The sequence below is a fragment of the Glossina fuscipes genome, unplaced genomic scaffold, assembly GCF_014805625.2.
Source record: "Glossina fuscipes isolate IAEA_lab_2018 unplaced genomic scaffold, Yale_Gfus_2 89, whole genome shotgun sequence".
In the NCBI taxonomy this organism is placed as follows: domain Eukaryota; kingdom Metazoa; phylum Arthropoda; class Insecta; order Diptera; family Glossinidae; genus Glossina; species Glossina fuscipes.
The window spans coordinates 222035-244398 of record NW_023998443.1 but is presented as its reverse complement, the minus strand read 5'-3'; the positions used below and the strand labels follow the sequence as shown (position 1 = coordinate 244398).

At 33.6% G+C, this 22364-nt stretch overlaps 2 protein-coding genes across 2 annotated transcripts in view; both read right to left on the bottom strand.

Annotated features, from left to right (window-relative positions):
- The window catches only part of LOC119638458 (nucleolysin TIA-1), a 102439-nt gene extending 100850 nt beyond the window's left edge, over positions 1–1589 (bottom strand). Inside the window, exon 1 of the mRNA XM_038035243.1 lies at positions 1550–1589. The gene's annotated coding sequence lies outside the window, so the exon portion shown is untranslated. The remainder of the gene's footprint in view (positions 1–1549) is intronic.
- LOC119638460 overlaps positions 1–22364 on the bottom strand; it is a 58103-nt gene that overhangs the window by 7025 nt on the left and 28714 nt on the right. Inside the window, exon 4 of the mRNA XM_038035252.1 lies at positions 9052–9166. Within this exon, the coding sequence (XP_037891180.1) occupies positions 9052–9166 (115 nt within the window). The remainder of the gene's footprint in view (positions 1–9051; positions 9167–22364) is intronic.

The following is a 22364-nucleotide window of genomic DNA, read 5'->3' as shown; positions in this document are numbered from 1 at the left end:
TACGTTATACAGAGTGATTAATGGATATAAAGGAAAGATGCATGCTGAGCGTTAACGCTTTGTTCCCATTTTCTAATAACAAGGACAAAGATCTCTCTATGTGCTCATTATCCAAGAAGTATTTGTTTTCTATTTCAATAGTCGGACAGACAGACGTACAACTAAATGATTTCTTGCCTGGAATTATTAGCCAAAAAAATTTTTTTTTTCTTACTCCACTTTGGCGGTTCAAAGAACTATACTGTGATTTACATACTACAACGTCCACTTTACGTAAGTATAAGTAAAGAAAACGTGGAAATATTACAAAAAGGTTGTTGTTTTAATTAAAAAAATCTGTACAACAAGCAGTACCTCTCTTAACCACAATGCGTCAATGCATGCTGAAAAAAATTGAATTGGCTAAAGGAAAGCATATATATATATATATATATATAGGCGCAATATTTTTTAGACAACTTTCCGTGTAATTCCCAAACTCACATTTTTCTATCTATGCACATATAATATTGTACTGTAAAAAGCAAAGAGGGTTTAAGCGGCAAATGCATAATTTAGGTATACAACGGTAGATTGCCTTTATTATTTCGTTGTCTCTTTCCTTCTCGAACGGAAATCATTAAAGTGTAAATTTCCGGTTTTCATTACATCAATACAAAATGTCCTATGTTCTGGGTGAATGTCAGCAATACATTTAAATAGCTATATACGCATGATTATATATATGTATGTATGTCTATATGCAATAAGAAGATATTGAAGACAAAAAAAAAAAACAACAACTGCAAGAGGACATACCGAAACTACATTTGTAAGTATATAGATATATTTATATATATATAAATATATATAAATATATTTATGAAAAACGTAGCGACTCCTTTTTTTTACTACTACAGCTACTTGAACGTTTAATGACTTTTCACATGGATTACATATATATACATACATATATAAATATATATAAATATACTTATATACATATGGTCGAAAGAAATCCAACGATTGGTATGCACATGTCTCAACCAACGCACAACACGGACGATAAAGACAAAAGCAAAAAAAAAAAAAAAAAAAAAAAAAAACAAATAAATAAATAAATTATAAAAGAATTACATAGCGTACGCACACAAGCGCATGAAGCTTATATGCAGACATATATATACATATGCACATGGTTCTCTATATACATATATATATGCACATATGCATATTTATATGTAATATATGAAGGAATTTCCTGCTGATATACATACAATTTGTACATGAATGTATTTAAATGCATGTACATATGCATAAGTAGTCATCGTATAGTATCTAGTCCGTGAAAGTTAAAGTGAAAATCGATTGCAATAATATCAGCTGGGGATTGAAATTTTCAATTTAAAAAAAAAGAAAGAAAAATAAAATACAAGAACAACAACAACAACACCAACAATAGAAAAAGTCGTTTTGTCTGTTTTCCAAATTCCGTTAGCTAGCTAGCATTCGCTTTACATCATATACATATGCAATAATAATTTGTCATGTTCTTCATAAAACTGCTTACATTTCTTTGATTTTGTTTTTATGACGATTCCTTTATATATTTGCCTTTCTTTTTACTTTTGTTTTTTTTTTTTTGTTTTTTGCTAAATATTTTCAAAACATTTGCATTTATTTTTCTTCCGTTCCCGAAATCGAAAAAAAGAAAAATAAGACCAAGAAACGAGAATAAATTTTATAAGACTTTTAAACTTTAAAAATAATTTTCAACAGTTTTTTACAGTTCCCCGTTAATAGCGACGACGTCTTTTTTTTATTTTTATTTTATATTTTTCTTTGCTTTCTTTTTTTTTTTGGTATTTGATTTAACCGAAAAATAATTTGATTTTTTTTTTTTTGATTAGACGTTTAGATAAAATATTTTTTTTTTTTTTTTCAATTTTTATTAAAAAAAAAGTTTTTCTTCTTTTTTGATATTTTCCAAATAACTTTTCTCTTTCTAGCACTGTCAGAAGATTATTTCAAAAACTTTCTTTATAACGTGCGTATGGATGAGCGGTTGTTATACGATTTTTTTTTTTATATCACTTTGGTTAATATTTCCTTGCTTTACTTATTATTTGCTTATTTGCTTTTTCGGTATTACACTCGGCTGATGTCTGTAGTGTAGTTATGTGTGCGTGTATATGAATGCTTTTCTTTATAGTTGAACTTTTTTTTTTTTTATATATATTTTTTTTTATTTTTTACTTTCTTTTTCTTTCCTATTTGGCTTGAAATAATAATAACAACTTAACAGCAATGTAACGAATATCCTTTCAATACGAGGACACAATTCAAACTGAATGCGAAGTTAATTCGTTGCCATCACAAATAGTCATACATCGGCTGCTTTGTTTTTTTTTTTTTTTTATTTTTTTTCTTTCGTTTCTTTTTCTTTCCTAGTATTATCCTCCTATATGTCACTGGCTATGGCTATTTCATATTTCTCAGTTGTATTCACCATTAAAACACATCATCATCGTCATCCTCGTTATATTTTTTTCGTAGTCCTATTATGTGTGTCCACGCTACGGGAGAGTGTGTAATAACACTCTTTTCGGCTTCCTCTACTCAACACTTGCATAGCATATTCTCGTGTGATATGATTTCTCTTTAAATTACACGAAAAACCAAACGTTTCAATTATTAGCAATTCATTGTTGGTGGTGAAATTTCACTTTTACGAGTCCTTTTAAAAACTATTAAAGAGTATGCGCTCTGTGCCATCCATCCTTCCATCCATCCATCCATCCATCCATCCATCCGTCCGTCCGTCCATCGCTTGTAACTGTATATGATTTTTTGCAGAGAAGAGACTTTCAATGGATTCCAAACACTTTTCTCTGTTCAGTGATGAGTTTCACTTGGATCGCTTGGATTGCTTTACGCAGTTTATTTCCACATTTATTTCGAAAATTTTCGAATTATTGTTGAAAAATGGTTTAAGGCCAAGATAATAACGGTTTTCCCCAGTGTTATATAACTGATTTTGTCATTGTAGCAAAATTTGTTATACAAGCACTGGAACTAAACCGTTTGGGTTGCATTTTATCATATTCACCTTTACGGTCTTTGAAGGAAAACAAGCATATTTCCTGTTATTACACTATAACACTATAACAACGCACAAGAGAAGACAATACACAGTATTGTGAGAGAATTGTGCTATAATTACTGATTTTGTAATGTGTTTATAAGTACTGTTATAATTTTACTAACGCTCTTACACGCAACACAAAACTTAATCACTAACCTAACTTTACACTTTACCAGTGTAAATGTTAAATCAAACTTCCGGAATTCCGAACACCATTATAATGAACAAGTGAACAAAGCAAATCGAATAATTTTACAAAAATTGATTTTCTTAACCTCTAATACAAACAAATATAATTTCTTGGCAGATTCCGTTTTTGTTTCAGCCTTACCTCCCTATGTCGTATGGTAAAGATATGCGCAGATCTTAATTTGCCAAATTTCTCGCCTATATTTGGTTTTTCATCATCAGCTAGTTTTGCAAAATTTCAAAAGTTCATATCATTTATGTTAAGCAGTTAACTTTGTCGACTTCTTTAGCGTTACAGCTACAGTTGGAAACCCATCACACACGGAGTACAAAAACGTTACAACGACAAATACACATTTATAATGATATCATTTTGCGAGGGAACTTGACAAGGACAAATGGACGGATTATGACGCGTATATTCACCATACACTGTTAACTGTTTAATAATCAACTTCACCATAAGTTTGCTTGCTGCAATAATAAGGGCTCCATAGCTGGAATGGAGGATATGGGAGATGTGTGATAGAAGCAAACCTTATGTTATTAATATTATGGGTTAATTTTGAAATCAAATTGTTTCAGTGTTAAAAGCGAACAACTTTCAAACTTAATAATTACATCGCAACTCACATACCACCACAGGTGGCATTGCCCTAAAAGCAATGGCTGTCCCTGCATTTATGTCACAGCTTGAATCAACGTAGACCGCAGTTAGCAATTGTGGAATACTGAGTATACGTTTCTAATTTCTTCCTAAGAAAAACCCCAGGTAATCAGAATCATTTTATTTCCGTTTCTGTTGCCAAATCATCCATTCCTTTCCATAAAGTGGTGTGTTTACGTGTTATTCTTGACAAATAGTTTTTTAATCAGGTTTTACACAATCATTTGCAGTTATCTGTCGCAACTTATTTCCTTTCTTCATTTTTTTTTTTTTTTTTTTTTTGTTTTGTGCACCATACCGTAGAGAGGAGATGTTGTTATACCTGCCTTGAAGATGGCAATGCTTGTATATACAATCTTATGCTATAGACCAAATGGAATAATTTGCGGCAGTAATGCCAAGTGCGAGATTTTCTGTTCGTTTTTTAAGCATTTTTGTTCGATTTTGAAGCAAAAGCAAGAAGAAATGACTTCGAAAGTTAAGGTCTGCGTACTGCCGTCGTGGCCTTAATCAGGCGAAGCTTCATTGATTTATAAGCGCTTGGGACTTGCCCCTCTGGAAAAGGCGAGATCTAGCTGCACCGATATTTATTTATTGCTCCTCCGTTTAGGGAAACCACATCGACCCGAATACTCGCTGAAATGCTTTTTCAAAATGCTTTTACAAAAGACAGGTAAGTAGCACTATCACTTGTCCGCTCCCATAATCAAACCTGTGCCCTTTCATCTGGAAGCAGACCACTCCTGATATTCTAAATGACTTCTCCGCAATTGAGGAAGAGAGGAAGAAGTGTGACATCAAATTAGTTTTTTGAGTATGTTCTAATGCTATCTCAATATGTACGGACAGGTAAATGTACTTGGGTAAATCAACATTGCTACTTATGATTTAGGCAGAACACGATGAGACGTAGAAATTGAAATATTAAGGCTTAAAACCCATTACTCCAGGGATACGGTAACACATTGATTGATTGTTGTTGTTGTTGTTGTCCGTCACGACTCAGTGACTGTATTTTTTGAATTAAGAAGGAAAAGCAAATTTTCTCCAAGTTGAACTTTTTATCGACCTGTAAAAGCTGTACAGCTTCAGCAAAACAACTTATGCTATTTTGTAAAAGGTAAAGATAATCATTCAAAAGCAAAAGTCACAGTCTGCGAAATGTTTGCTGTTACATGTAATAGGTACAAGTGGATCAAATCCAGATTTCACATTTGTACCGCTAATAAACACACTCATTTAGGATACTGTAAAGTACTCCCAGATGACAGTTTTAATCCTTGCAATCTTTTCAATTCATATGGTCGTCCTAACCATATTAATGTGCAATTAATGTGATAAGAGTAAAAGGCTCCCTGAAAAAGTTAGTTTTATAGCGTAATATAGAATGGATTTCAGTTAAACAAATTTTTAATATATTCGTAGGTGTCTTCGTTAGCAAATCTTAAGGGAAGAAAATATAAGGGTTTAAATGCCGTCTTGTGTGATCGTTAGGCCAATAAATACGTTTAGCAAAGCTCCTAAGGAAGTTTCAAAAAGGCGAAATAAATCGAAAAGATAAAAGTCTAAATTGATTCTCTCTGCACTAACAAAAAAAAATTCATCAAAGCTAATGTGTGAGTTAAACGACAAATGTGTGCGCAAACGCCTCAGTGAGAAAAAATTTAGTTAATGCCTTTGCTACATATTGCCGCGTACATGTCACACAGCACTTTCTTACTACAGCCTGACGTCACATGCTAGTGGCATATTCCTATCAGTTTAAAAAATCGGTGAATAATTGCATTGAGATAGTTCATCGTTTTGATTTAGGAGCTTTCAAGTAAATGCCTTTGCCGGGACGAAAAGCGAACCCGAGAACCGGTTAAGGTATTTCTTACTTACTTAAGGGATTCTAAAATCGTCTATTCCATAAGATGAACCTGGATTATGTTTACCAAGCTATGGCCAAATCAAAAATAATTAAATCCAAATTTAAACCATGGTCGTTAGTAACAATCACGTGGCGTTTCGCTGCCTATAAGAATTCGGAGATGGTATGAATGCAATCATAAGAACTAATATATCTTTTTTTCGCACTGATATATAAAAATCGCGCAAAATATAAAAAATGTATAGAATTTTAATATATAAACACGTCTCTGCTCTTGAATAATTTCCTGAATGATGTCAAAAATATGCAAACTCTCTGCGCCCCACATCACTGCTTTCCCATATAAATCTACAAGGAGATTGCCAAACTTTATTTTACTATTATTTTACTTTTACGAAACACGTGTAGATGGATGGCCAAAAAGATATGACTTCATTTAAAAAAGTTATTTCGCTTAAAATCTATCCGTGCAGGCCAGCGAGTATTCGTTCTTCCCACTTTTATCATTAAACTGAAAAACAAAACAAACAAAAAGGAGAAACTTATAGCAAAGAGCTCAAGGTCTTGTAAATGATAGGTTAAGAAACCAAGATTTATTCGAGGCTGTCGCATATTATCGAGAAGAAAAGCATTAAACATTTTAAGCAAACAATTGTATTGAAATGTTTTGTTTTATCTGCGTTACCAATAAACAAAGCCACCTGTCAATTCAACATAAAATACATCGTTGTTGACTCTTTTATACATTTTACAAATGCTTGTCAATTATAATTAAAACGATAAATAAAAACCAACAAGAACATCAACTAATCCTTTACTTTTGTGCGCAAAGTGCGAGAGACGGCAAAAAAAATAAGAATAACAACAGCAGCAACAACAATAACAACAAATAAAGTAAAAACAAAAATAAAATAGAAACAATAATAAGAAGAAGCACAACAATAACAACAACAACAACAAAAAAAGAAAAGAAATAAAAAGTGTTATGCAATGAAAAGACCTTAAGTGCCAATAATCCAAATGTAACAATGTTCTTATCATTGTTTTCCACACTTCTTCAGAAAACAATACTTAATTTTTTTTGTTCTTTGCTCATGATTTGTGCTAAAGAAAACTAATTGTGTGCGAATAGAAAGCATTTAAAACAAAACCGAATAAAATAAAACAATGCATAATAAAGACATACATATATACATACATACATACACACACACACACACACATATATATATATACATTCACATTAACGTAACACGCACACTTACTTATAGTATGTAGCACGCATTCACTTGAAAGTAACTACAAGAATCTTGGCAGAAGCAAAAAGGATTAAAGAGAGAGACAGCGGGATAGAAAGAGAGAGAGAGAGAGAGTGAGATAAAAAAAAAAACAATACAAATGGCGTCAAAGAGGCTGAAAGCAGTATTTGACCTCAGACAAAAGAAGATGTAAAACAATTATGTAAAATATACGAACCTTTTTAAGTCTAAACGTACATAAGCACACAAATATACATACATATACACAGGGAAATGCAGAATCAACTCCAGAAATTAAATTCATTTTCATAATCGCTATTAGAACATGGCGATGGAAATAAAGCAATTTTCGTACTCTCTACGGATCTTATAGGCTTAACAAAGGATAGATACCGTAGAGGCATAGATTTACTTAATTTCTGGAATTTTCGAATAAAGAAACTCAATGTGGAAAAAAAATAAAAGCCTTTGCCAGATAGCTTTATAAGCTCTAATTATGCTTAACCACTGCTCGCTGTTGCTGGGAATGATTCTATTAAACGCAGTTGAAGGCCATGAAATAGATTTGGAAAATAAAAAATAGATTTAGAAGAGAAAAAATTAAACCCATCTTACTTTTGGAATAGTCTCTGATGTCCTTTGCCAAATGTGTCTGCCTACAATGACACTGAAAAGCTATGCTAAATAAATGCTCGAAAAATTTAAAAATCTCAATCTATACTTTGTTATCCTCGATCTGTGTCGGGAAAGCGGACAACGCTTTAATGTTTCTTACGCGTATATGTTAGGCCCGTCGAACGTCAATGGCCCCAATAATGTCCAAAGTAAGCGATTGGCAAAAAAATTCGTGAGTATCGTAAGATGCCTTTCAAGCCGAACATAACTTCTTTTCTAACACAAAAGTATTTCATAGCGTAAAAAACTATTCCTTTTTCTATTTCAACTTTGAATAAAACAAACGAGATCGCGAATGCAAAAAACAAAAAGATTTTAATAAATTATATTTATTCAACGCAATGTTTTATTCTTTGCTTACTTATCTTTGCCGGTTTTTTTTTTTTTTAAATTTTTTATTTCCACAAACGACGTAATTTAAAGCAAAGTAAAGTTTTTGTTATATGCATGTCAATCTTAACGATCAAATTTCGTACAACATAACCTTAAAAAATCTTCATTATCAATAGAAGGAATTTTTGTTTTGATATCTAATATTACAAGTGCAACGATGCTGCGACTGTAAGTTCTTCACAGCAAATAACGTGTTAAACATATTGCAGCCTCTACAATAACCTAAGAGTAGACTCTGGTATTAAAAAACGAGAGTTTTGTTATGCACAAATCCCATATAATCTTCAAAATGTTTTCCTTAATTTAAATGCAATCACTGCAGTTAATTGCCTTTACTTTGGCATATATGTCAAACTTTACAATGAATAATATCAGTTAACTAAAAACTAAAAAATTTAAACTTTAAAGGGATTAAAATGCATAAATTCATTTCATTCTTTTCATAAATACATATTCATAAATATTATTGACGTATGTTATGACCATTCGTTCTTAAATTTGTTTAAGAAATTTGATTTTATATTTAAAGATTAAGATCAAGTTTTGGTTGTAGAATTTTTCACAACAAAGTAAACAATTGTTGATAGTTTAATAATTCATTTTCTTCTTGAGACGCGTAAATTTTTACGAGGATGAACTGTTCGCTATTCATGTCTAGCGAGAAAAACCACTGGGGGCTTACTTTAATTCTTTTTTTTTTTTTTTTTTTTTGACATAAGCTTGTCCAGCAACTCAGAACATTGAGAAGAAACGCAGGAGATTACAAAAAAAAAAGGGGTCGTAACCCTGACGGGCGGAAAATACTTACTACTAGAACAAAATAAGAAGTCAAGCTAGTTGCTACGATAATTAAAACTTAACCGTTACTTACTTCTTATTCCATTTTCGCTTTTATCGTCCGCTTCATCATCGTCGGAGTCTTCTATTAAAGTCGGTTCTTCATCGCAGCTATCACTGCTTGCTCTGGTGCTTGCCGTATTACCTCTCTGCAACACAACAAAGAAAATATATTTGCATATTTACATATATATATTTATGTTTATATATTTTTATTTATCTTTTATTTCATTTATATATGTACATATATATATATTTAGTTTTATATATAAAAAAAGGAAAAATTGTCTGATAGAGATATGCTCCACCATTCTTAGCTTGAGCATCCCATGCCTTTATTTATAGCCATAGAAAAGTGAATGGGATAGAATTTATCTTCCACCTTTGAGGCCACTAAAACCTAATGCGATAAAAAAATTAATCCAACATGTCGTGGTGTCCGCTATATTTATTGAAAAATTAACATATTTAATTTTGTTTGTCGTATTCTACTGCCCAGGCCCTGGATAGTAAGCTATCAAGCTATCAATGCACAAAAGGGTTAAATTCAATTATTTCGATTTTCTCTACGATAAAGTAACAGTGTCCCATTCAATATTTTCGGGTTATTCAGCGCGTGCGGGCGATAATCATGGAACGCTCAAAATTGCATTTTCAACATTCATTACTTTTGTTGTTTGATTTGAAGAAATCTGCGGCCGAAACCCATCAAATACTTTTCGAAGCTTATGGTAACGCTGCCATATAAAATCCCAATTGTCGGTTTTGATTCCAACAAAGAACGGCCTGGAGGACCAAAAAAGTTCGAAGGCAATAAGTTGCAAGACTTATTGGACAAACATCCATTTCACACTGTCAAAGAATATTCGAAAAGCTTAGCAATCGATGAATCAACTGTTGCGAGACGTTTACATGCGATGGAAAGGAAAATGGGAAAGAGGGAGAATGGCTACCACACGAATTGACTGAAAAAACGCGGGTTAAAAATAAAAGGCAAAAATAGAAGAGTTTTCTCTAGCGCGAGAAGTCGTGCGTTAGCCCAGGAGAGCGATTCACATAACCACTGAAACGGAATATTCGTTGCCCTAAGCTTTTGCTCTGGATGTAGTGGGATCATCAGGCTTATGAGCTATTGAAAGTGAATAAAACTCTTGCTGCAGATGTCTGTCGATGTTGTTGGAAAAAAAAAAAAAAAACAGTAATAGCAGATAACCGACGCGTAGTCGTCCTCTTGCATAACACGGCTTGGCCACATAAGGTTTTTAAAGATGCGTTGTTGTAGTTGGAATGGGTGTCGCAAGTTCTGCCGCATCTAGCGTACTCACCCGCATAGCGCCTTTAGATTACCATTTGTTCAGATCGATGCAGCATAGCTTGACTGGAACGCAGTTTCGAAATGCTTAGGAGGTGGGAAAATGGGTCCATGACTGAATCGCTGCCAAACCAATATCATTCTTTTGACTACGTATCACTATATTGCCAGAGAGATACGAAAAATTTGTAGAAAGTGATGGAAAACCTTTTGATTAATGTACCGGTTTTGCTGAATAAATGCCATTTTCAAGTGAGAAGTGATCAAAATGACGCAAATGTTAATACCTAATGCTTTGTGGTGTGTCTGAAGCTTCCTTCTGTTTCTTTTTTTTGCTCCTTACTCGTAAAGATTGAAATTTTTATTCTAAAAGATTGAAAAAATCATCCACCCCCAACCAATATTGTGAGAGTTTAGACCTTTTCCTTTTTTGGGCCTGTTTTAAGGTAGCGATGGTAGGTGTAAAAGATTAGGTCATGACCGAATGTAATTTGCTTACGTGCTTGCTTTCAAGCGCATTTCTAAAACTTGTTGCACACCATTGTTAGCTTGCTCAGCAAGTACTAACTAAAAAATATCAGAATTTTTGTACTTCTCTTTCTATTATATAATTAATTTTCTGTGTTTAGACGATATATTAATTGTACTTTAAAAGTTACAGAATATTGTGTATGTAGAAAATGTTTTTAAAGGTTTTATTTCTCTGCATATGTCAAAAGTCCTAGAATCATTTACTTCTCGGCATACAATAATCACAAATTCTTAATTAACTATAATGCAAGCATTTCTCATCTCAACACATGATCATGTTTACAGGCGCTTGTAAGTTGTTATGTTCAACAGTGTGTGGGCAATGTCCGTGTCTATAATTTTTCTATTCATTTCGCTTTGTGTAGAGTCTCAATCTCTAGGTCATACAAAGTCTAGGGTAAATAATGGATGATTTTGATGCAATGATTTTTACATTTGTCTCTAAACCAGTGCATACTCACTACAGCGCAATTGTATCACATTTAAACTCGATTAGTCCATTGGGACGTTTTATAGCCCCGAAGAAAAGCGTAATAAGCGTTATACAACCAAACATATTTTTCCTTTGCACGCTCTCCCCACCGCGCGTTTTAAAAAAAGAAAAGATTATAGAATACACGAACTCTCTTGATCAAGAAAATGGAAATCAGTTCGATAAGAGTATGAAACTTAGTATTAACTTATTTCGGTCAGCTCTGTAAGAGTGACAGGTAAACTGCGTGCGTTCGTCTGACTACTACAACGGCCTCTGGGGCATATGCATAATGTCTACGGTTTCACGAATTATGAGACAAGTGGCATTATTTCACTGAGAAAAGGAACCGGGAAGGCTCAAGAAAATCGATAAACACCATTCCACTAGTTTCTCATCGTCAGAACCAGCAGCATTTTTGAAATGGTCTCTTCTTGCTTTTAAAAATTTTAACCTCCTTTAGTATATTTTTGGAGTAGATATTCATAGATCTATGCTATTGAATTTTCTAAAGTTTACTTTCTTTTAAAGCAAAAGCTGTTTCTATCAACCCATTTCCTAGGAAAAGAAGTGGCAACAAAGAGAGAGAGAGAGAGAGAGAGAGAGAGAGAGAGAAAGATATACTGGCCACAGCAGGAAAAAGTGTATGCTCGATTAGAAAGCTTTGTGCCGTTACCGATTGAAGCATTCACTGTAGTTACTGCCATACTCCAGTCGTAGTTAAAGCGTGGTCTCTCATCCTGACAGTTGAAACCAGTTACACGGTCTTAATATTTTCGCTTTTTATTAATTAGGCTATGCCGTTGTAAGGTATTCAGTGATCAGTTTAAACTTTATGGTTTAGTGACGTCAACAAGATTAAAGGTTTCCTGAGTACGTAATTTCTGAATATCAACCGGGTTTTGTACTGGAATTTATTCCCCACGCATTCGAAGCATTTTTTAGTAAAGTCCTTCACTTCGCGAGAGCAGCGAGTCAGCCCGAGTTTAATGCAAAAATTGTTTCCACCAATTTCGTTTAACTTACGCAAACTGCGTACGCCTCGGTAGTTATCTCAAGTCAAAGATATTCTTATTCTTATTCTTCTTTTGGTCCTACAAGCCGACAAATCAACAAAAGAAGATTTGCTATGTTGTGTGAAATGGCTTCAAGGGGAACGCGAGCTTTTCGTGTTGAATCTAAATAAAGTTATTTAATTAAAGATATTTTTTTTTCCTAAAATGTAAAAAATATTCTAGGACAGATAAACAGTGAAAATAATTTACGTAAATTCTTCAAAAAAAAAAAAAATAAAATAAAATAAAAAAAAAGAAATAGAAAATAAAACAGAGAAAATAATTTATACATATTATATATAAAAACAATCCATTTGAAATTCTTTTAATGTTTAGAAACCAAGAAAAGTCAATAAACACAAGCACTTAATGAAAAATTCAAAACCGCATAAAACTTTGAATTCTTGCAATAAAGTTTTTATTTAAAGAAGAGATTTTTTGTTGTTGTTCTTTCCGTTCTTTTTTTTTTTTTTAATTAATTGCACAATATTTGATTATAAATCATATGCCATTTTAATGGAATATATATGAGTGGTAAACACGCACTTGATTGCATTCCACTGTGTTGTTATTTGTAATCAAGTTAGCAATAGCAGCAGCACACCTTACCGTATATACAATTCTACCTTGTAAAATCTCTATGATGAATGTATGTATGTACATTTGAAAGCAATGTGTACACAGTACAAGATTGCATACAAAAGCGAATGCAAAAGAACAAGTTTAGTATAACACAACCGGAACAACAACAACAACAACAACAACAACTGCAGAAATCAACAGTATTAAAAGTAAGAAAATTTATTAAATGAAACAAAAAGAAACTCTATCCTCGTATTGAAGTTTAAAGTAATAAAAATTTTTTTTTTTTTTTTTTTTCTAACTTTCTGATATGAATTAAAGCATTAATGAAATTAGAAATTAAAAGTTTATCTAAATTACTCTTCGATTCTCGCTCTCTCTCTCTCTCTCTCTTTCTCTGCGTACAAATTTTGTGTTAATGGGTTCAAAATATGATGAGATTTTGATATAAAAAAAAAAAAAAAAAAAAAAAAAAAAAAAACGAAAAAAACACATATACACAAACATGCATACAAATAAGCATGTTATTGATATTTCAAAATTCATATTACTTTACGTACGATGTTACACAACCGCAATTATGTGCATAGAAAAGTGGGGTAAAGGTACACATGCCCTCGTTATTAAAAGGGAAAAACGACAACAGCAAAACTATATGCATACATACCTTCCGCTCGAATCGAATCTTGGATACCTATGGCCTAAGCATAAAATGGAAGACATTGGTCCAAGAAAACTATTGACTCACATACCTTCATCCATTTGCTGTAAATCTTCCAATAGCTTATGAACATAAAGGCCGGCGTACATGTCTATGAGCTAAGCAATTGTGTCGAATAAATTTTGCGTACTGAAATTTCTTCCTTTATAGAACATACGCATGACGCATTAATTTTTTTTTTTTCGCAAAATTTTGGATGTACATAGCTTAGACATTGGTGTTTGTATCGTATAAGTTTCATTTCTTTACAAACTGTCCTTCAGTGTTTATCATGGTGGAAAGGGACTTCGATGTTAACAACATGCAACATTTCTGTCATTGCATGTTAGAAAAAAAAAATTTAGCTCTAACTAAGAAAATGATTAAGAGGTGGCTTGGGAAGCGAATGTGATAAGTAAGAAAGTGGTTTGTGGGATTTCGCGCAAAAACTTGTAATCTTGAGGACGATAAACGTTCTGCAGCTTTGCGAGAAGAGTTGCATGACTAAATGCAAAGTTGATGAGCAAACAATTCCAGTTCTTTTGCTTAATATGGGAAAGGTACGGGAAAAGGCAAAATTAGAGGACATATGTTAAGTCGATTATATCTGTAAAATTATTCTGATCGACGAAAAATGGATTCGGTACGGCAGCCTTAACTGAAGAAATGTATATGCAAAATAAAAAAAGTTTTTTCTATAAGAAATTGTTTCGAAATTTATTTTTCTTGAGCGCATTAGAGGATGCATGCAAGCAACGATTTAACTTAAACTAAGAGAAAAACGTTTTTTGTGAAATCTTGGTTTCACATCGTTTTCTGCATTCGTAAATTTAGCCAAAATAAAGAGGGGACATATGGACACACTTGACGAAAAATCTCTACACATTCTAAGACTGTAAATGAGAGCACTGAGGTAAAGAAGGCGCCGCCCTTGTAATCGCAGGTGCTAGGCCAATCGTCATTTTGACAGGAGAAACGAGGCGCGTTCATGAAGGCTGCCGCAACAACGGCCGCTTCCAAAAAGGCGTAAAAAGAGATGAGCGGCTAGGCTCGATAAGAATTTGGCAATCACGATGGGAAAGAACAACGAAACGCATATGGACGCTCGTTCTTATTCCAAACATAACGCAATGCACCGAAAACCCACACGGGGAGGTAAATTATTATCTCACCCTGTTCCTGACTGGTTCGAGGCTTGATAGCTCGTCAAGCTAAGCCTAAAATGTGCGGAAACAGAGAAAGATGCAGAGCACGCTATATGTCCCTGCGAAAGATTTGAGGCACCACGGACTTCGAATAGTGCATAATGCTGGTAGAGGCCAGTGCAGTATCTTTGGAAGATTTCTACCCCCTGCTTATATATTCGATAACGATTTAATGTCTCTTGTTTACACTAACGTACAAATGGAATAGAAAAACTAGTATACCGTTTCTTATTTGCTGATAGGTAGAAAAATTTTGTTATAACCTGTTTGTGTGTTTGTTTTGTTTGATTTTTTTTTTTTTTTTTTTTTTTTTTTTTTTATCAACAATTATGACCATCAGAGCACATACAGGCGGCAAACACATTAAAACATACAAGCATTCATGTTTCGGTTAACAGCAGCAAACATTCAGCATGCGATAGTATGTATGAACATTTTTACATCTATATATCTATGTACGTATATGCATACACTTGCTAGGTAGGTATTAATACCGATACGTTTTCGTTTATCCGCTGAGATTTTTCATCTCAACATGTCAAAAATGTTCACATTTTTGATGCTGTGCTGATGGTTGCCTCAATGGCACAAACACATTAACATTTATGCATCAGCAAATAGCATGAATAGTAGTAGTGTATGCGCGTATGTGTATGGATTTGCGACCATTATGCAATATAAACAGGCTAAGTCATAGCAAGTGCTGAATATAATTATCATAAAATTTAATGATCCACACAATGCAAAATGTTTGCTTTTTTTTTTTTTTTTTTTTTGTTTTGTTTTTTTTTTCTATCTGTTTTGAGAAGAACGTGTTTGAACACTGTTTGCTAGATTTAGGTTTATACGCAAATAATAGAACAAATTCACACGCATACGCATATGCATTTATAAATGCATTCATTCATTAGGGTTATGGTATTATTTTCCTTTTTTTTTTTTTTTCTTTTTTTTTCTTCTTTTATATCATTAACTGCACTCGACTGCAGGGAGGAGGAGGAGGAGAGGAGAAATATTCGAATAATTTTAAATGAAAATTCGCCTAAAAGAATTTTAGAAAATGATGACAAAATAAATAGATTTTATTGTGTGTGTTGTGAGGAGGAAGCTTTTCAAAATTTGAATTTTACTGGTCTAAGCTGATCGCTACTTTAAGAGTGGACAGGAAAGTTCAAACTGTATTTATTCCATTTGGTCCCCGTAAAACTATTCTTCATATTTGTTTTCGTGGAAGCGAGCCAGCAGCCGGGAGGCTCAATCGAAACGTTCGAAAGTTTCTCATTAACTGCGTGTGCGTCTATCTGTGTCCACTATGTCGAAAATTCAATGCTGAAGCTAATATAGGCGGGACTCTGAACAAGCACGATCTTAAACCGCGAAGGTATCTAAGAACTTTAAGATTTAAAATAGAATTAAATTGAATTTTGTATTTTGGGAATCTCCTAAAATGTCGATGGACGGCCACGTTGTAGTAATGTATCGTTCGCTGATCACGAATACGCCCGTTTCGTAGCAGGAATAATGCAACTAGTATTGCCTCTAAACTTTACTAATCGCAAATTGCCTCGAAGAGAAGGAAAAAAAAAAAAAAAACGAAAGCCTTGGGATATTCATTCTGTTTTGTGGTTAAGAAATCACATTCTATTCGTAGAGACAAATCAAAGAGTTGTTCGATGATTTCTGCTTTGGTTTATTTTGTGGAATGACAAGATGCATTTCGAGCTTTTAACAAATATTTACGGAAAAATTATTCGCAAGTACGGTAACAAAAGCAATGATACCCAATAACGGTATAAATGGATAATGAACATATTTGAAAGGATAACATGCCATCCAAATGCATGCGCAAGAGTAAAAGAACGCATAATATCGAACGAAAATGTCAGACGCTTTGTCGAACTAATAAATTCATGTGAGTTGATAGAGGAGAGAATTGCATCTGAAAGTTTTATGAGGCAATAAAACAGAATACGGAAATATTCGTTTTACTATTTCGAACCGGCAATCAAATGCGCACACACACACATACATACACATACACACATACACATACAATTGAAGCAAGAACCCAAAAAAGGAATGCAAATATTTGATACAACACCAGTGGCACATGACAAAACTGAAATAGCAAAAGAGGGAAGACAGGGAGGAAAGATTATTTCGTACTATAGACCAAAAGAAAAAAAAACAAAAAAAAACAAGAAAAAAAGGATGACGAAACTGTACTAACAACTAAGTAAAACTGCAGAGTGCTACCTATCGAGGAAAACAAAAATACATGAATATCCCTCACAAATATTCACGTATTGAAATCAACAACAACAACAACAACAATAACGACAATAACGGCGTGTACACTAACAAACATTATATCGCATGCGATGGCATTTATTATTCTGGAGAAATGTAAGTTTTTTTCTTCTGTTTTTTGTTATTCCTTTGCTTCATAACGTTTGTGTACATGTGTAACTGGATTGGTTTCCTCGAGCATCATATTGGATACATTATAAATTAGCCTCTCTTATCCTGGTAGCTTTTACACACATCACAAATATACGAACAAACAAAGCGCAATATGATCAATGTGATGTGTATATCGCGCATTTTCCGCCATCTCTAGAGCCACGTGAAATTGTAAATTGCATTTGCATTTGCATTCACTTGAACGTTTGCTGCTAAAGCAGCGAACTACTAGGTACTAGACGTACCTAGACTAGCAAACCAACGTCTTCACCACAATCATACCAAACATCTGATTGCCAGCAAAGAAATGGCCTTCATGCAGACATCCATCACCGTGAACCGCATAAACATTGTACGGACGTACATTTCAAACCAGTAGCAGGTTATGTTTTGGCACACATACTCATATATCACGCGTTATGCTATTTGACTCTTTTTTTTTCTTTTTTCCTTTTATTTTTTCATTCACATTCCATACAGCGTTAGCTTTATTTTTTGCCGTGTGCTGCTCTTAGTTTTCTGAGTTAGTATTCATTCTGCTTAGATATTTTATCGTGGCCCGTGTTGTTTGTTATGTGACGGTGGAGCACGGAGCGGAAAACTCTGACTCTTTCTCTAATGGTTTGTCATTTAGAAAATAACAGAACCAAAATACAAAAAACATAAAAGTAGAAAGACTTTGTTCTAGCTTAAGACGAATTTACTATACCTAATCTGTTAAAGAATAAAAAAATTTTATATACCGCCAGTAATTTGTAAACGATTTACAATAAAAACGCAAACGTCATAAGCCTAACTTACTTAGAGGCACCATCCACATATGAATAAAGCCTTTAGAATACGTTGACGTCATTTCTGCCTTGATACTGTAGTAGACAGTTTTTACACTCCATAGGAATACATCGGACGTAATCAAGGTTTAAGTTTTTCGTGAAAGATTACGATCAACCAGATGTTACTATGAAACAGATCAGAGCACGATAATCCATACAAAATTTGTTACTCTATTCGTCTTTTGATTTTTTAAAAGGCGAACAGGAATACTAAGTGATTTTTGCTATTGTTTAAGTTGATTTGTGATAGGGAATGGACTTGTTGTTTCGTCACCCTTGCTCCTTGTTGAGCTATTCGCAAATGCCAAGTCACTCTGCGCCGATTTCAGCTTACATTACACCGTTAAAGGTTTTTATTTTTTTAACTTCATAGGGTCCCAGTAATCTGAGGTTATCCCTTAGAGTGCTAAGATTTTCTTTGTCTTGAAAAGACAACCGGTCTTTAGCACTTATTCTCCTTCTTCTTTTGTTCCATCACATTTGCATTCTAAAGATGTGACAATGTGTTATTCTTCGTAGAATTTAGTATCACAAGAATAGTGCGAAGCAAAAGAATCCTTTAAGTAAAGCTTTCTTAACGTTATATGCATATCGGAGACCTTTGGCACTATGATCCATCATATCTTAAGGTTCTGTGACAATTTTGATGTTTTAGAACTATCGACCCAGAATTTAGATATATAAACGAAAAACCAAGTGAGCAAGTATAGCAAAAGCAAGTAAGAAAGTAACGTTTTTTTTGGGACGAAAGTCATCACTTTAACAACTGGACAACTTTCTCTTACTTGTTGGCATCCTGGAAGGTTAAGCGACTCCAATCGAGCTCCAAATTTTGGATGATCTTTAAAAATAAATCTAATCACTAAGGATAATAAGTCTTCTCCCGCTTCTTCTGGCTCTTGGCGCTGGATGGATCAAGCTCAGTGTCTGCAATGTATATGAAAATCCAGTTTAAGGACACACATGTCTTTCCATTCTTCTCTGCTTACAATCTTCTTCTTGAGAACGATTGTGCCTGCGCTTATAGAAGACATCGACTGATGGTATACAAAAAAAAAAAAAAAAAATTTTAAGCTTTAGCAGTTTCCTTCAAGGCATACAAAACAAATAATGGACGTACGGGCAGAAGATAGAGCATTAAATAATAGTAAGAGTTTACAGCTGAAATACATGCAGAAAGAATTACGCTTCGTTTATAGTTAACAAGAACCATATTCAACGAAATCGCTTTTAGTGTGAACGCACCTAACAATCGCATATCACCCCCAAAGTATAAATATTTTCTAGAGTACACAAAAAAAGATTATAAAAATTGCGAGCATAAAGTCAATATATAGCCATTTTTCTTTACTGAGTTATAAATATCTCTCTCTCGTCTATAGGACCCTTAAAGCTTAGAGTTCTTAGCGTTGTAAATGAAATGATAAGCTTATTATAACTCGCGTTTGCGATGGCAGATTTAACAGCAGTAAAAAAAAAAGAAGAAAAAAAATGAAAGGAGAAAAAGAACGTTTTGCATATGCATTTGTTTGTATGTGAATGTATATATCTTGTTGGGTTCCATTCGGGTGTTTTTTTTTTTTTTTTTTTTTTGGCCTTTTTCTTTTCTGAATATTTATAGTTGACGTTATTGCACACTCAGGCAGCTACCATCCGCTGCATTTCAATTTGTCTCTACCAAACCTGCCAGAAAATGAATTGTACATTCTAACACCACCGCAACAACGATGAATATAGTTGATATCTTTTCAACGTATCAGCGCGAGCATACCCCGTCCATATATGCATCAACATAACAGTGAAAATAAAAAGCAAAAACAACAAATGGCAATAGCATCCATAACAAAAGCGTTAATGTGGCTTCTGTTTTATGCTTTTAAAGTAGTGACGTGTGTTTATATATATACGACCGGCTATAATTCATTAAAACTCTTTTCAGTCACAAGGTGTAAAAAATATGTATTTCACTTGTCACCGTAAACCTTCCGTGTAAAATTATGATTATGCCAAGTTTATGTTTAGATCGTAAATTAAGATAAACATGAAATAGAAATACTTTAGAAAGAAATTAATAAACGTGAAATACTTTGTGCCCTCCCTTATCAATTCCATATAATTGTTGAAGCGATGCACAGCATTGCTTTTCCATTTCTTTTTATTTTTTTTGCTTTAAATATAAATTAAATTATTTCTAATCCCCAAAATAGATTTTAATTAGAACATAAAGTGATTGTAGCAAAGCTAGGCAACAAGAAAGACTTTTCAGTGAGGTTCATTTTTCGTATTAAATATATAAAGATCGCATCATCGTGGTCTTGTGCGCTATCCACTCTCCTCCCGCCAGGTCAAGCCGTTAAGATGGAATTACTTTGAAGGCAACGAAATATATTTGGAATAATAGTTACGTTTAAGAAAGAAAAAATTAATTTGGTCCTACTTTTTGAGCGAAAAAGAAACCTATGTATAAATACACATATGTATACAAATGAGCACATACGGATCGACGAATTATTGAAAATTAGACCTTGTTCGCATATCGAGACTATCTTTTTTTTTCATTTAAATTACCTATACAAGGTCTAATTTCAATTCTCCATCAGTTAGAGTGAATAGAATGCAGTGGAGAAAGCGCATTTGTTATGAGTTCCAGAAAGGAAACACCGTTTCCCTCGACTGCTTATAAGCGTTGGGAAGTGAATTTCTAAATAATCGATTCTAAATTAAACGTTAGGTTGCACGCCCAAGCCTCCGGTAAGAAAGTGAAAACTCTGCAACGGTACGTTAGACGTTGGACGTGCGACTTCAACGACTCTTATGTTAATAAGAGGTTATTTTCGATACTTGTTAGGCCTGTACTGGAAAGCAATTTGGTGATGTTGTCGACGAACTATTGATAGTGTTTCGATCAGCATGAGTGTTTGCAAAAAGTTGTTTTAAAATATGATTTGCGGGATTCGAGATAAAACCTGGGAGTATTTACGCATCTTTATCTGAGTCGTCTTAAGCTTATTCTTGGCTGGTTAGGCATGTGCTTTGCTATAAAAGTATTATATAACATTTTGTGAGTCATTTACAAGTCTACATCTAACGACCTTGCCAATGCAAAAGATCCCGTCATCGACCATACGACTGCTGGCGAACACATCAAACATCTTGAAATTCAAATGTTTTAGTAAAAAGACAGGTTCCTGCTTTCCTGTCTCGCCAATAAAAGTTTCTCTTCCTTCCAAAGCAAATCGTCACAAAACTTCTTCTTCGTTTATTGCCTTTTACTCCTCTTGGCTTTGCCCCTTTTCGCTTTTGGAAGACACCGGTTAACTCGTAGAATGCAAAGATGTCCGAGCGCACGTTCATAATATCCCATCCTAAGCTTTATATAATGACAATTCTTCTCATAAATTTTCAGCGTAATTGACAATCTAGCGATACAATGATATACGAAAAAATGAGCGACTGGAACTGTCATCGAAATTATTCAAATTCAAATTCGGTGCGATACCTTCGGTGTACATTTTAATTCCTGCGCCAATCCTATACTCAAGCTTTGGTTATATATCGCTTTCCTATTTTAAAGTTTGCATATACGTTGTCCTTATTTAGTGAAAGGAAAAATAAATAAATAAATAAAAAAAAATCCATAAGACTTTATCTGTTAACGTGTTTTGTCGTTTTAAGGTCAAACCGCCAACTTTTTAAGCTTAACAAATTAAATGCAATTGACAGTTGCAATTTTAGCTAAACTGTCAAACTAAATCTCAAAATGCCGTAAAAATTTGCCGCAAAAACATTCAAAAAGAAATAATAATAAACACAAGGAGAGGAAAGAAGAAGCAAAGATGGAAAAAAGAATACTAAGCCAACATATTGAAAATATTCTCTCGCGATGCACGCGGATAGAGCAAGTAGACGTAGACACATCTGCACGCACATATATACGCGAATAAGAAAGAATGAGATCCGACTATAGGAAGCAATCACACGCAAAGCCCCCTAACTTGAAGTGCAACAAAAATAATAAGAATTTTTTAGGTCTTGTGCCGAACCGATGCTGTCAAATAAAGAGAATCGAAAAACACCAAAATTTCTTCTCTCAACCCCGTAGATGAAAACTGAAAAGGGAACGAGAAAATTCCTTTTGTAAGAATAATACATGTGAACTTGTTTTTTTTTTTTTGTTGTTGCTGTTGTTATTGC